Source organism: Nyctereutes procyonoides, unplaced genomic scaffold, assembly GCF_905146905.1.
Source record: "Nyctereutes procyonoides isolate TBG_1078 unplaced genomic scaffold, NYPRO_anot_genome, whole genome shotgun sequence".
Taxonomy (NCBI): domain Eukaryota; kingdom Metazoa; phylum Chordata; class Mammalia; order Carnivora; family Canidae; genus Nyctereutes; species Nyctereutes procyonoides.
Window position 1 is genome coordinate 29632266 of NW_026575139.1, and position 15443 is coordinate 29647708.

General features: G+C 39.7%; 1 protein-coding gene across 2 annotated transcripts in view; it reads left to right on the top strand.

The window, feature by feature from the left end:
• DCAF5 (DDB1 and CUL4 associated factor 5) overlaps window positions 1–15443 on the top strand; it is a 99387-nt gene that overhangs the window by 27194 nt on the left and 56750 nt on the right. For both annotated transcript variants that reach the window (XM_055303740.1, XM_055303741.1), the window contains exons 3-5: window positions 1254–1290; window positions 2313–2452; window positions 4159–4288. In XM_055303740.1, the coding sequence (XP_055159715.1) occupies window positions 1254–1290; window positions 2313–2452; window positions 4159–4288 (307 nt within the window). The remainder of the gene's footprint in view (window positions 1–1253; window positions 1291–2312; window positions 2453–4158; window positions 4289–15443) is intronic.

Genomic DNA, 15443 nt, shown 5'->3' on the forward strand with positions numbered 1-15443 from the left:
GCCCTTGTATTGTTTGCTCTTATTATTCCTTCATGGGTCATGATTAATTGTCCAGTCCCCAACAATTCCCCTAAGTCTTCTGTTGATAAGAGCTTTGAGTTGTTGGGAGTTTCTGTTCAAATGTCTTCTTCCCCATAAAAACATTCTCCTCTTCTGCCATGTACTTTCAGCCTGCTCCTGAAGGAAACAAATTACTTCTTTATCTGTGTCCCCATTATAGAGCATATCACTACAACAAGATAACCCATTTCATCATTATTAGTTGTTTGTGTAGCTGGACTGGGAGTTTCTCAAGGGCTGGACAGAATTCTACCTTTCTTGTATCCTAGCACCTTGGCTGTGCCTGTTACCTAGAAAGCGTTAGTATGGGTTTAATTTACTTGGTATGCACCCACAATAGAGTTTATAGCCAGGGACTTAAGATGACTTGGGCCACATCTCTACTGCTACTATTACTTTCTATTTAAGTGACTCTTGGTGTACTTTTCAGTGTAGAGTGGGATTTTTTTTTACTTCTGTCTTTCCATATTCAGGTTTTTATGTTTGGTTATATAAACACTTTGAAGGCAGGACTACACATATTGTGAATATAGTATTTTTAGATTCCTTGAAGGAATAAAGAAAAATGCAAGAGAAAAAAATTGTGGATAAAAACTTTCCCATCATTTATAATCACACAGTCATAGGATTTTAATGCTATGAGATGATAACAATATGAATATGAACAGACATTTATTGGGGGCTTACTAAGCACTCAGCCCCATTCTGAATGGTTTTACAAATGTACTCTTATCCTCACAATAACCCTACGAAGTAGGTACAATTCTTATTCCTATTTATAGATAAAACACTGGGGCATAGATTATCTGTATTCTGAGTCTCACAGTTGAGGGTTTTGCTTAGGGAAAAAAAGCTAACTTGGATGAATTTAATTTGCCCATGGTCATTTATTCTTTTTATTCTTTTTCTTAATGGCCACAGGTTTTTTGTTGTAGTTTTTATATATATATGTGTATATAATCCATTGAATAATTCATTTTGGAAACTTATACCTAGTTGCTACTGGGCTTTCAAAAATTCTTTATACCCTTCTGAAATTATTTTTATAAAACTTCTTTTCTAACTAATATTCCTAATTTATATTAACATTGACCTTGTTCATATGCTTCCTGAAAACTTTAAAATTTCATATTATAATATAGACAGGGAGCATTTTGTAGGAATTACCAAATGTCTGCTTTTCTCCTTTACAGGAAATGATGAACAAGTTATCCTCCACGATGTCGAAAGGTAAATAGATTGATTATTGGTATGTGAAGGTGACTGACTCTGGTTTTCATATGAAGAGAGGCAAATATCTCTTTAGACCAAAATAGTTGTTGTTTTTTGAAGGAAATAACATGAAGCCAGCTGTCCTTTTCTGAAACAGATTTCTGTAATAATTTTTTCTTTTTTTAAGATATTATTTTAGAGAGAGAGTGAGCAGGGGGAGAGGGAGAGAGAGAGAATCTCAAGCAGCCTCCCCACTGAGCTCGGAGCCTGTCATTGGGCTGGATCCCACAACCCTGAGATCACAGCCTGAGCTGAAATCTGTAATAATCTTGAAATAAAATTTTGATTAAAAAAAAGGATTTGTAAAGTTGGAATGAGCTTATACTTTTTAGTGAAAATTTAAAGGGAGAGGTTGGAAGAGAAGGAAACAACATAGTAATAGCTAATCTTTACGTGCCAGGTACTATTCTAAGTGCTCTGCATGTATTCATTAGTTTCACCCTCACAATGATTTCATGAAGTGATACTATTCTGGTCTCATTGTGGATGAAGAAGATCCTTGTAATTTAAGGTCAGGTGGTGCTAGGATCTGAACTTAGGCTGCCTGGCCCTAGGGCCACGCTGTTGCTCACATGCCAGACTGCCAGATCGACTCTCTGCTACTCCTGCTAATAGCTGGCTGCTTTAAAGTGCTCCCTTGTTTTTGGAAATCAAGCACCACCCCCATATCTGTATAGAAGCAGATGCATTCTGCAGGAAGTGAAAACACTAAGCTAACCTATTGAGTCACTTTCAACTATGTTTATTTTAGTGCAAAAAACAAACTCACCATGAAATCTATAAAAAGTTTTTCTAATAGAACTTTTATTTTTTACCTGAAAGTTGAATATCTACTTTTTAAGGAAATACAATATTCTTTGGGTTTTGCTGGATTGACTTTCTACTGGAAATGAGGGAGAGTACTACATGAGGAACTCTAGGGCTGGGACTTTGTGTGCATGTGTGTGCCTGTTTGCCTCTCTCTGCTCTCTATCTCTTAGCAGCGAGACCTTGGATGTGTTTGCTCATGAAGATGCGGTATATGGCTTGTCAGTGAGCCCAGTGAATGACAACATTTTTGCCAGCTCCTCGGATGATGGCCGGGTTCTCATCTGGGATATCCGGGAGTCTCCCCATGGAGGTAGGGCCTAAGGGCTGTTGGATTGTGTTGAAGAGTTTGATGTCAAGTTCATTTCAGAGGGAGTTTATGTCCTGAGTAACCTGAGTGGGAGAGAGAGAAAGGGTGAAGCAACTCTCATGGTGGGGCACAGATATGTGTCACTAGATGTCCCATCCTATGCCCAAACCAGAAGGGAGTTGCCTTTCTCAGGCCTTCTCTAGCCACTTGTGAGGCTCCACAAACCCTGTACCTGTCATAAACACCACAATACTTTGGTGTTTAGTGGCCCCAAAGAATAGAAGATGAGCATTTCATTGTAGAGGTAGCTACCAGAGGCTACCTCTGTGTGATTCTGACATGCACAGATTCTTGGTTATTTATAGAGAATGGGGCTATTCTGCACTTGTGTCCTCTTTTCAGACATGTATATAGAAACTGAAAATGATGGCAAATGCCCTCTGTTTAGGGGAATTGTCCAGGTGAGTTCCTCCTCCAGATGTGCTCTTGGAGCTTCTGAAGTAGAAAATGAAGAATTGTTTTGTTGAATTATCTGAAGTTTTTGAGGAAATGCATCTTTTCAGCTTGTTTCCTGAATAGAGTTCACTCTGTATATCTGCCTGTCTTCAAAGACTCTTTCTTCCAGCATTACCCTCAGTGTCACCCCTGCCCCCACCTTTAGTACATCTTTGTCATGATCATACCTGTGTACACAGAGTTACTTTCCTGCTTGTCTTGTCTAACAGGATCTAGATCCTTTGTATTATTCTATATTCAGAGCATTTTAACATGCTGGACTGTGTCTCATTGTGGAGATTCAGGCTATACGAGAAGCTTGTTCTTAGAGGCAGACAGATAAGGTAGCTGCAAGGAGCAACTGTGGTTGAGTCACCATGTGCTGGGTCAGGGGGATTCTCCTCTGTCTGGACTGCCCAGAGGCCCGTGCAGTGTCCCATGTGGAAATCCTAGAGTGGGGAGTGCTTTCTGTCTATTGCTTCTAAACAGTCTCCAGAGGAATATGTTCTTCTGGGTGGCAGAGAGATTCCTTCCTCACCTGGGGCCCATGAATATAGGCAGAGGGCTGCAGGGTTTCTAAGTGAAGTTGATTGGGAGCTGGCTGGATGCAAGAGTTTGTTAGGTGCCTTTTTTTTTTCTTTTTTGTAATATTCCAATACTGGGAATGAAATCATAAAATTCTAGACTGAGACTATTTTCTCTTCAGTTTAGGGAACAATTTAGAGAGAAGTGAAGACTGTGCTATTGTTTTTCCTTGCCTTCAGTTTTCTCATTGTTTTGCTTTGTCTTCATTAAATCTTTGTGTAGTTTTAAAACTTTTAATTTCTAAAGCTAATACATTTGGATTAAGGTACAATAATTCTACCAGTAATTGGTCATAAATTTTTTCAGCTCACGTGGAATTCAATCTTATTGTAAAACAGCCTACCTTCCCAGTTACTGTGACCGTTTCCGTTTGTCACAGGATCTAGAGGTAGAATACTCCGTGTTGCTGAGTATCATAGCTTCGAGTTTGCTTATATGTGTTAGAATTCATGTTTGCAGAGATGTGTGTGCTAGTCCTTGTGGGCAGGGGTGACCCCTGGGTGACGGAGTGCTTTGGGGCTCCAGCAACTACAACAGTTACTACAGGGTCACATTCCTGCTTTGCCTGCCTCTGGCCCAGAGGCACCCAACGAGAGCTATGGGGCTGATTGTCATTTCTCTATTCACAGAGCCCTTCTGCCTGGCAAACTATCCGTCAGCCTTTCACAGTGTCATGTTTAACCCTGTGGAGCCCAGGTTATTGGCCACAGCCAATTCAAAGGAAGGAGTGGGACTCTGGGATATTCGAAAACCTCAGAGGTGAGCCCCCTTTATTCATATGGTGTTAAAACTTTCCCCTGCCTCAACTCTCAGGTAATGTGATCAGCCGGCAAGGGTTTTGAGAGCCTCTTTGGTCATTGATCTCAGTTGGCCATCTCCTAACATATACTGGTGCCTGTGAAGCCAGGGAGCCCTGGCCCCAAGGGATAGACAGTGTGAGAAATGCATACTCCTTGCCGAGGGAGTCATACATCAATTCTAGGCAAATAGAGGATAGCTTCCCTTCAGTAGTGCCTTCTCTCTTTAGGCCCAGGGTTCTCCAGATGCCTGGGAGCTCTTGCAGGGGTGATAGATGTGGAGAATTTATCAAACTTGTGGCAACTGAACCAGGGATTCTTAACTCCAGGCACAAGGGGTTTTTCTACACAGGCTTCAGGAGAACTGTGAATCCCCAAATTGTGTGGAAATTATATTATGTATCCATCTAAGTATATTTTTCTGCAAAGGGAGTTTGCTTTTTTCAGTTTTTCAAAGGGAACAATGGCTAAGACAATAAAGGGTAAGAGCCATCACACTATAGTGTTAAGCACCTAATATATTTTCCCTTCTGTTTACGTGATTAAAAGAGCACACTTAGAACAATCTTCAACTGATGCTACACATGACTAATGGGAGAATTTCAGGCATCGTTAAGGGAAATGTGTGCATAGGGGCGAGTAGGAGACTCTTTTATGTTCTTTATATTCTGTGGTGAAGGGACGACTTTTTATGGCACTGTACTTGAAGCTAGCCTTGCTTTATAAAAGACTTAACATGCATCTTCTGAAAATTCTGCATGGGGGTAACTTCCTACTTTGTAAAGCAATATTGCAGAAGAATATCATGGAAAGGTAGTGAGGTTATGATTTATTTCATGGGCCTCAGATGAAAGGGACAATTAAATACAGAGGATTATCTCCCTTGGTGATTTTTAGTTCTAGCAAATTTTCTCCATGGGGCAGTCAGAGGGATCTAGAACTATTGCAGCAGATCGGTATAGGCCAGAGGGGTGCTCCTGGTGTTGAGCAGGGCTCCCTGAGGCTCCGCAGGGCAGCAGAGATTTCCCCAGCTCTTGCCTTTCCTCCCTACTGAAATGCATACAGTGGCAAGACCCTTATTGTGCCTTCACACTGTGCACTTAGAGAGGTTCATTCACTGCCTGTATTTCCCTGTGTTCAGCTGTAACATTCTCTGCCGCTTGAGAGTCTTTAAGAACAACTGCTTGGCCTCATCCATATTACAAAGGACAGGAATTGGACTAACTATGCCAGCCTTCTCCGAACCTTCTACCTCCCATACCTACTATTGTAATGAATAGCTAGCGACTGGAGTGGGGCCCTAAACTATTCATCCCTAGTGGAAAGCTTCAGTAGTGCATGGCATGAGCACTGTCTTGAGAGTAGAGAGAGGTTGAATGTTTTAATTCTCCTAATTTCCCCCTATCAGTTGCCTACTCTGTGTTGTATTTGGGCTTTCCTCCCTTTTCTACTTGTCTCCTTTATGAGAGACACAGAGAGAGAGGTTAATGAAACAATCTCACTTAGATTTAAAAAAAAGAAAGAAAAGAAGTCATGTTAGGTGACTTCTTTTCTTTCTTTTTTTTAAATCTAAGTGAGATTGTTTCATTTTTAAGGTAACATTTATTAGATTTAAGGTTTATATCCTGAGAAATATAATAAAGCAAACCAAAAAAAAAAAAAAAAAGGAAAAAAATTTCATCTCCAGATTATCTCTGTTAGGTACATTTTCTACATATTTGTACATCAGTATGGTTCTCCCTTTTGGTTTCTAGTCATTCTCTCCAAAAGTGACTATAATGAATACTTATGTATCTTTCCAGAACATAATTTAATGCACATACTAGCATGTATATCTATACTTTAAAAACTTTGGGCTAGGGCAGCCCTGGTGGCTTAGCGGTTTAGCGCCACCTTCAGCCCGGGGTGTGATCCTGGAGATCTGTGATCTAGTCCCATGTCTGGCTTCCTGAATGGAGCCTGTTTCTCCCTCTGCCTGCCTGGAGCCTGCTTCTCCCTTTGCCTGTGTCTCTGCCTCTCTCTCTGTGTCTCTCATAAATAAATAAATAAATACAAACAAACAAACAATGGAGCCTGCTTCTCCTTCTGCCTACATGGAGCCTGCTTCTCCCTCTGCCTGTGTCTCTGCCTCTCTGTGTCTCTCATAAACAAACAAACTTTGGGCTAAAGGAACCATGTATTAATAACCCACTATTTTCAACTTCTTTTTTCAATTAATAATATGCATTGGAACTTTATTCCTATCAGCACTTACAGAGACAGCACATTCTTTTTTCTTTTTTTTAAGATCTCATTTTTAAGTAATCCAGCCACCAACCATGGGCCTCGAACTCACAACACCGAGATCAAGAGTCGTGTGCCCTACTGACTGAGCCAGCCTGGCACCTCCCCTAGCACATTCTTTAATGGCTATATGGTATTCCATTTATATGATGTGCCCAACAGCCAGGACTTCTTATTTCCTGTTTGGGCCATTATTATAAACAGTGCTACACTGAGCCCAGTTGCACATCTATTTTGGCTTATCTTTGCAAACATATCTGTAGGAAATTGCTGCATCAAAAGGTGTATACTTTTATAAACTTGATAAAAATTGTCACATTGTCCTGCTACCACCAAAGGCGGCACTAATTTACAAGCCTACCAATTGTGCATGAGACTACACATTTGTCCAGACCCTTGCCAACACTTACACTCCCTTATGGGGGGGAGTATTATCTTCTTGTTTTGATTACTTCTTTCATTATGGGTGAGGTTATATGGTTTCTTTGGTAACTTGTAGTTTTCAAAGCCCATCTGTGAGAAAAGTCTTCTAATAAGGCTAATTGGTAATCTTGACTGATTCCTTTCTTAGAATAAAAGGATGGTCTAGGATGTTTTTACCTATTTCTTTGAACTCTTCTAAGGTTCTGTGTGGTTCTGTGGGAGTGAGGCAGACAAGGTGCATGAAATAATCTTGGGGTCCCAGTCTTCATCTGCTGGTATTTTGGGATTAAATTACAGATCTTATCTGTTTGATTTCTCTCAGTACAAATTGCTGTGGGAGAGGAAGAGAGGGCCCTTTGTATTTTCTTTTTTTTTTTTTTAATTTTTTTTAAAATTTTTTTTATTTTCTTAGGATAGTCACAGAGAGAGAGAGAGAGGCAGAGACACAGGCAGAGGGAGAAGCAGGCTCCATGCACCGGGAGCCTGATGTGGGATTCGATCCCGGGTCTCCAGGATCGCGCCCTGGGCCAAAGGCAGGCGCCAAACCGCTGCGCCACCCAGGGATCCCCCCTTTGTCTTTTCTATGTAGGATTGATTATGCTGAGTTGTAGTAGATGATTTGTTTCCTGAACACGGCTGTCTAGAAACCTCAGCCTAGATCTTGAGGCAGTTCTGAATCCCCTGGGAGGACAGCCCTGGAGCAAGGTAGATCTATTCCAAGGGATATTTAATGTCTACAGAAAGATTTTAGGGAATTCGTGAACCCCTTAAAATTGCAGGTAAAATTATATGTACTTGTATATTCAACTGAGCACACATGTCAATTTTTTTTCTAGGGATTGGGACAATTTTACTAGGTTCTCATACAGACCTTTGACCCCCAAGAAGAAAAAGTTGCTCAGCATTCTAATGATTCCAGATTTAGAACCTACTGTGGAACTTAGCGGGCTTATAAGCAGTTTTCAGCCTATAATAGCTTGGGCATGTGAGTGAATTCTGGGCCTACTCAGGAAGCCTACTGGCCTCCTAGAAACAAATATGATCTTCATAGAGTAATAAAGGGGCCTCACAATGAACACTTTTTTTCTTCCTGGCTTAACCTATAGATTGTTCCATGTTGAAATGGTTTCTCAGGTCTACCCCAAGCCTAAGCTGTATCTCTCTCCTTTAGGTTGGTAGTCTGTAGGAATGTGAGCAAGGTCATGTGTGTCCCCCTCTTGTCCTGAAATAAGTTAATTAGAGGGCTGGCTGGTTGAATAAAATGTCAGCTCTAGAGGGGACTTTAGTTACATCTGATCTGACTTCCTCATTACACAGATGAAGCAAGCTAAGGGGAGGCAGAAGAGCTTGGTGGTTTAGAGTGTAGAATCTAAAGCCATTATACTGGTTTCACATCCAGATAGTATACCTTAATAACCATGTGATCTTGAGTAAGTTACTTAACCTCTCAGTGGCTCATAATAAATAATAGATAATATTTATCAAGCATTACTTGCAAGGGATAATGACAATTACATAAATAGTTCCTAATTTAGTCCTTATGACAGCCCTATGAAGTGTAGGTTCTCTTATTCCTATTTTAATGATAAGAAAATCAAGGCACAGAGAGTTGAAATAGCTTGTGTATATGAGGGTATCATATCCACCCCCTCTTTTAAAGCAAACAAGGCCCCTATACATTTAGTCTTCTTTCATCTATGCTTCCTTACAGTAGAACTCTCAGAATTCCTCCCCAATTTTTCCAATACAGATATGTCCTATTCTGAAGTCCGAGGCCTTTAGACATTTCTGCCTCTGAAAGTTAAACCCTTTGCATTGTCTCAGCCCCTGTCTACGTGCTGGTTTTCCAAGTTCCTTGCTCTTTTAATCCTGGAGACCTGCACATGCTATTTAGTTTGTTGCAAAGCTTTAGAACAGAGGTTGTAAATTATCTGCCCATAGGTCAAATTCCACCCACAGAGATATTTTGTTTGGCCTACATCATTAATGGTGTTTGGGACGTTACACAGAAAAATCATAATTTCTAATGCCTCTTGAAAGAGCGAAAAGATCCGGTATCATTGGGTATTTATTCTTCTGTGGCAACAGTCCATCAAAGCCATCATGAGTTCCTCTTCAAACCTTGTAGATGTGTTCTACCACTCCTTGATGTCTTATCCAGGGGTGCTTCCTTCATTTACATTACTTGCCTGGCCCTATAGACATTGGAGTTGGAAAGGTCTGCTTTAGGGAGTATAGTAATAATGAGTGGGCCATAGGGTGAATGGGTAGGGGAGAAAATTTCACATACACAAATATACATTGCATGTTTGGACTAGGTGTTATTCCTTTCATTTGGATTACTTCTGGAGATGTCTTTTTACAACTACCCTGTCCTTGGTCACTGCCAGCATCCCAGTTATGTCTTACTTGGACTGGTGCAGTTGCCTCTGAACAAGTTTCAGATCTGTGATCCTCTAACTTCAAGAGAGTTCAGGAAAAGTAAAGATTCCCCTGATACTACTCTGCTTGTCTCATCCTTTTCATTCCCTGTTTCACCTGACTGCTCACTCACCACCTCTCTCCCTTCTCATATCTTTAATTTCTGTCACTTCCTGTCAGAAACTCTTAGCTCTGTGACAGGTAATAATGTCTTGCTTTGACAAGGATAATAAAGAGAGTGATTCTTTCCCACTCAATAATAAAACTAGGGCAAGCCAGGAATTCCTGTAAAGACTTAACCTTATAACATGGTACTTTCACGTGGTGTGTAAATAACACATCTGAAAATGGACAATGAGTGCAAATTCCTACTATTGAAAAGAAATTGCTCTTAAGACCTGACCTGGCTTTGAGGGCCTCAAAGTTAAATGTCTGTTTTGTGGGGCCTCTATCAATCCTGCTTCTGTAGAGACCAAATTAAGCATAACTCTTTGCCTTCTGAGCAAACCAGACACTGCCACCTTGCATTTTGAGGGTTGCTTATACTATCATGGGAAAGTAGAGCTCAGGGTACAATTTCAGAGGCTGGAAAAGGTGCTCTGATGTTTGTTGAAACTTTAAAGAAGGGGGCTGTCTAGACCAGAATGCAAGGCCATTAGGGTAGCCAAAAATTTCTTTCTTTTTTTTTAAAAAAATATTTATTTATTCATGAGAGCCACAGGAGAGAGGCAGAGACATAGGCAGAGGGAGAAGCAGGCTCCCTGTGGGGAAAGCCTGATGCAGAACTCAGTCCCAGGACCCTGGGATCACAACCTCAGCCAAAGACAAACACTCAACCACTGAGCCACCCAGGCATCCTCCCTAGACAAAGATTTCTTAAACACAACCCCAAAAGCACTCTACATGAAAGAAAAATGATGATAAATTAAGAACTTTTGTTCATCAGAGACACTGTTTAAGTGAAAAGATGAGCCAAAAGATAAGCCGTGATCTGGGAAAAAACTACTCATAATACATGTATTGAACAAGAATTCCTATCTAGAATGTAATATAACTATAAATCAGTAAGTAAGAGAAAACTCAATTTTTGAAATGAGCAGACATGTTGGATAGGTGCTTCACAAAAGAAGATATACCAAATAGCCAATAAACATTTGAAAGATATTCAGCTTCATTACTCCTGAGGGCAGTGCAAATTAAAACCACAATAAGGTATCACTGTATATACTGAATGGTTAAAATTAAAGAGACTAATAGTACCAAGTATTGACAAGGGTATGGAGCAACTGAAACTCTCATACATTTTAGGTTAGAGTAAATTGGTACAACCACTTGTGAAAACTCTGTCAACATCTGTTAAAACTCAACATGTGACTTCATGACCCAGTAATCTCACCCTTAGGTATATCTAAGAGAAATTAGTGCAGACTTCCATCAAAGATGTGTACAGTAATATTCACAGATGCTTTATTCATAATAGCCAAAGGCTAGAAACAACCCAAAAATCCATCGAAGGAGAATGGATAAATAAACTGCAGAATAGCCATATAATGGAATATCGCATAGACTAAAAAGAAAGAACTATTGATACACATTTTGACATGGATGGATCTCACAGCCATAACGTTTAATGAAAGCAGCCAGACAGATATAAAAGTGTATGGTGTTCAAGAACAGGCAGGCCATAGAAGTCAGAATAGTAGTGACCTCTGGGAAGGGTATTTATTGATGACTTAGGGAGGCATGAGGGAAGCTTCCAGGGTTTCATATCTGGGTAGTAGTTTCATAGGTATATACTTTAGTAAAAGAATTATTGAGCTATATACTTAGATTACTTAGAATTAATGCATTTTACTGTATTTAAAGTATATTTAATGTATTTAAAGTACATTCTAAAAGGCTAAGGTCCCTATTATATTCACATGGGTATTTGCCTTCCCTGTGATTCCAGTGGTTGTAGTAATATCACCAGCTCTTTAGGGAATGATTTGAACAGACAAAAAAGGAAGAGAGGAGAGTCAGGAAGACCCAGCAGTTTGGATGGTGTTGTAGAAAAAAACTGCAAGAGAAAAGCTGGAGATCATTGGAGTTTAGTTGTCAGAATGATTAGCTCTAATTGGGGGACATGGCTTCCGGTTAGGCACTCCTTTCTTTCTTCCCCCACGCAGTCATCATTACACACATATACAAGCAAGCATTCCATATACTGAAATCTGTAATGAACACTTGCTTTCTTCCTAGAATTGTATTGCTTTTTTGTTTTTATCAATGTCACCATCACTCCCACAATCATCCTGGCCAAAATCCCAGAGTCCCATTTTTCTCTTCTGTCTCTCTGACCCTCTGCCATAACCAGTCTTGCTCTGTGTTAGTGCCTGGCCATTATTTTCAGTTCTCAAAGCTCCGGCTCCTTATCAGGCCCACAAGACTATTTCTGAAAGGGACTGGCTACACCGGCTTCTTAACTTGGCCTCTGGCTTCTGCCATATAGCGCATATCCTTAAATATCACTCTTGCCCTTCCCCTACGTGGGAGCTTTAGTGGATTCTTGTCATCTTTGTGCATGGCCCTATCCCTAGAACCTGTATGTGGGATGCTGTAAGAAAATGTGTTTTGGAATGAATGTATGACCTACTTTACTGGATAAAATAAAAACTCCTTCAGCAAACAGTCTGCTCTTTCTCCCCTTGTACTCTCTTCTATATACCAACACACATAGAGGAGAATTTCTCTTTCTCTCTCTCTCTCTCTCTCTTTTTTTTTTTTTTTTTGCTTTTCTTTGTCAATTCAAGTTTTAGTTACCTTTCAGGGTCCACAATCAAATTGATAGCCCATCAGGAAAAGCATCCTTGCTCCCATAGTCTTAAAGCTTCCTTTACTCAGTGTGTCCCCAACACCTAGCACAGTTTGGACACAGAATATATGCTGAATGAATGAAGCCTTCTCTTCTACAGGAAGAGATCTCTCTAGTCAGAGTCTCTGTAAAGTACTTATGGTCTGTGGCATGCATATTGCTTGGTTCATTTGCTGCTTTTGCCATCATTAGTCATCTTTTGAGTGTTTATCTCCAACTAGATCAGTATTAGATTATTTTATTTCCTTCCCAGTGCCCAGGATTTGCTTCTCAGAAAAGAAGTGTTTGTCTGAATCTGTGCTATTACTTGTCATGTTTTCCTATGGATTTTTAAGGACAGGACCTTGTTTTATCTCTGATCTCTTGAGCCTAGCACAGTACTTAGAATATTATGTACCTTCAGTAAATATTGAATGAATGCAGTTTTATACTTACCTCCAAATAGTCTGCATTTTCAAAGCAAGCTTTCTGTAATGTTTTCTGGGCCTGTTAATTGCTTGAGTGTAATGGCATGGATCAAAACATGTCTTTAAGGGATAAATCCTTAGGGAAGGTTGTAAGAGTTCTTGCTGGGTTTTGACTGCCTGTCAGTTAGGGTTACGTGGGGAAGCCAGGGATTCTCCTGAAGGTGCTGTCTAGTTTTTAGGCCACGTGGTGGAGCTCTAGAATCAGGTTTGTCCATTGGAAGACATTAAGGCCCCGCTGTCCTAACCTAGTGGTTCTCAAGCATTAGAGGGCATCAGAATCTCCTGGAAATCTTATTAAAATACTCCTTCCTGAAGGACAGATCCAGAGATTGAATTGTTGAGACCTGAGGCAGGACCTGTGAATCTGCCATTTGAAACAGATATTCCAGGTAATTAAGCAACTTTGCGTAACCTGCAAGATGGGAGCTATGGTTATTAAAAGGTCTGTGTTGAGTACTGTATTCATTCTGACTCAGGGTCTTTGGACTTTAGGTCAGAGCTTCCCCATGTCCATTCCTTTGCACAAAGCAGAAATGTGGCTTTTATAACAAGAGACTTCAGACCAGAATATCTGGGGAATGTCTCATGAATGGATGAAAGTTCTAGAAGCATGTACCAATCCATATCCTTCCTTTTTAATACTCCTCAAGTGTTGTTATTCAGAAAGAGTTACTGTCAAATCCCTAATAAATCAAGTGGACTTTTTTATTTTAAAATCAAATCTTGATTTTTCTCTTTTTAAAAACTTTTTATGGTAAAAAAATTTTAGATGTAAATAAAAGTACAATAGTAAAATTAATTCTAACATACCTATCACCCAGCTTCAGTAATTAACCCATGGACAATCTTGTTTCATTTATTCCTCATCTGTGACTTCCCTCCCTAATTATTTTGAATCGATTTCCATGTAACATATCATTTCTCTGTAAATATTTTAATATATATCACTGAAAGATAATTTTTTTAAATTGAGGTAAAATTCACATAACATAAATTAACTATTTTAAAGTGAAAAATTCATCATCTAGCACACTCATAATGATTTTTTTAAAAAAGATTTTATTTATTTATTCATGAGAGACACAGAGAGAGAGAGAGAGGCAGAGACACAGGCAGAGGGAGAAGCAGGCTCCATGCAGGGAGCCTGACGTGGGACTTGATCTTCGGTCTCCAGGATCATGCCCTGGACCGAAGGTGGCGCTAAACCGCTGAGCCACCGGGGCTGCCCCACATTCATAATGATTTACAACTACCACCTCTATCTGTTCCAAAACATTTTCATCATCCTAAAATAAAACTCACACACTTTATGCCATGACTCCCCAAAGTACTTTTTTCTTGCTAGCTTCTGGTTAACAATTGATCTGCTTTTTCTCTCTATGGATTTATCTGTTCCAGATATTTCATACATTATGTGACCTTTGGTCTGGCTTCTTTTACTTATGTTTTTGAGATTCATCTACATTGTAGCATGTATCATTACTTCATTCCTTTTTATGGCTGGATAATATTCTATTGTATGGATATACAACATTTTGTTTATTCATCCATTGATGTGCATTTGAATTGTTTACACTCTTTGGTATTATGAATACCGCTACTATTAACATTTGTGAATATGTGTTTGAGTACCTGTTTTCAGTTTTTTCAAGTATATACCTAGGAGTGGAATTGCTGGATCATATGGTAATCCTATGTTAAACTTTTTGAGGAACTGCCAGAGTACTTTCCATAAAAAGATAATTTTTTTTTTTTTAAAGATAATTCTTTAAAAAAGTATAACCCCAGGGAATCCCTGGGTGGCGCAGCGGTTTGGCGCCTGCCTTTGGCCCGGGGCGCGATTCTGGAGACCCCGGATCGAATCCCACGTCGGGCTCCCGGTGCATGGAGCCTGCTTCTCCCTCTGCCTGTGTCTCTGCCTCTTTCTCTCTCTCTGTGTGTGACTATCATAAAATAAATAAAAATTAAAAAAAAAACTATTAAAAAAAAAAGATAATTTTTTTTTAAAGATAATTCTTTAAAAAAGTATAACCCCAGGGAATCCCTGGGTGGCTCAGTGGTTTGGCGCCTGCCTTTGGCCCAGGGCGTGTTCCTGGAGTCCCGGGATCGAGTCCCACATCGGGCTCCCTGCGTGGAGCCTGCTTCTCCCTCTGCCTCTGTCTCTGCCTCTCTCTCTCTCTCTGTGTCCCTCATGAATGGATAAATAAAATCTTTTAAAAAAGTATAACCCCAACATTATCATACTTAATAACTTCTTAATATCATTGGATATATTTGATTAGTGTTTAAATTTCCTTAATTGTCGAGGTATCTGGCTGGCTTACTTGGTAGAGAGTGTAACTCTCGATCTCGGGGTTATGAGTTTGAGCCCCACGTTGAGTGTGGATATTACTTAAAATCTTAAAAAAATTTCCTTAATTGTCTCATGAATGCTACAATTGGTTTTTAATGAATCAGGATTTATATAGGGTTCATACAAAGCAGTTAGTTAATAGGGCTGCTGAGTCTCTTTTAATCTACAAATATTCCTGCCTCTCCCCTTTTTTCCTTGCCATCTATTTATTAAAGAAATAATAATTATTATTAAATTATAATTATTTCTTTAATAAATAGATTATCTTGTGGAATCTCTCACATTTTTTAATATAGTGATTGCATTTTTATACTGT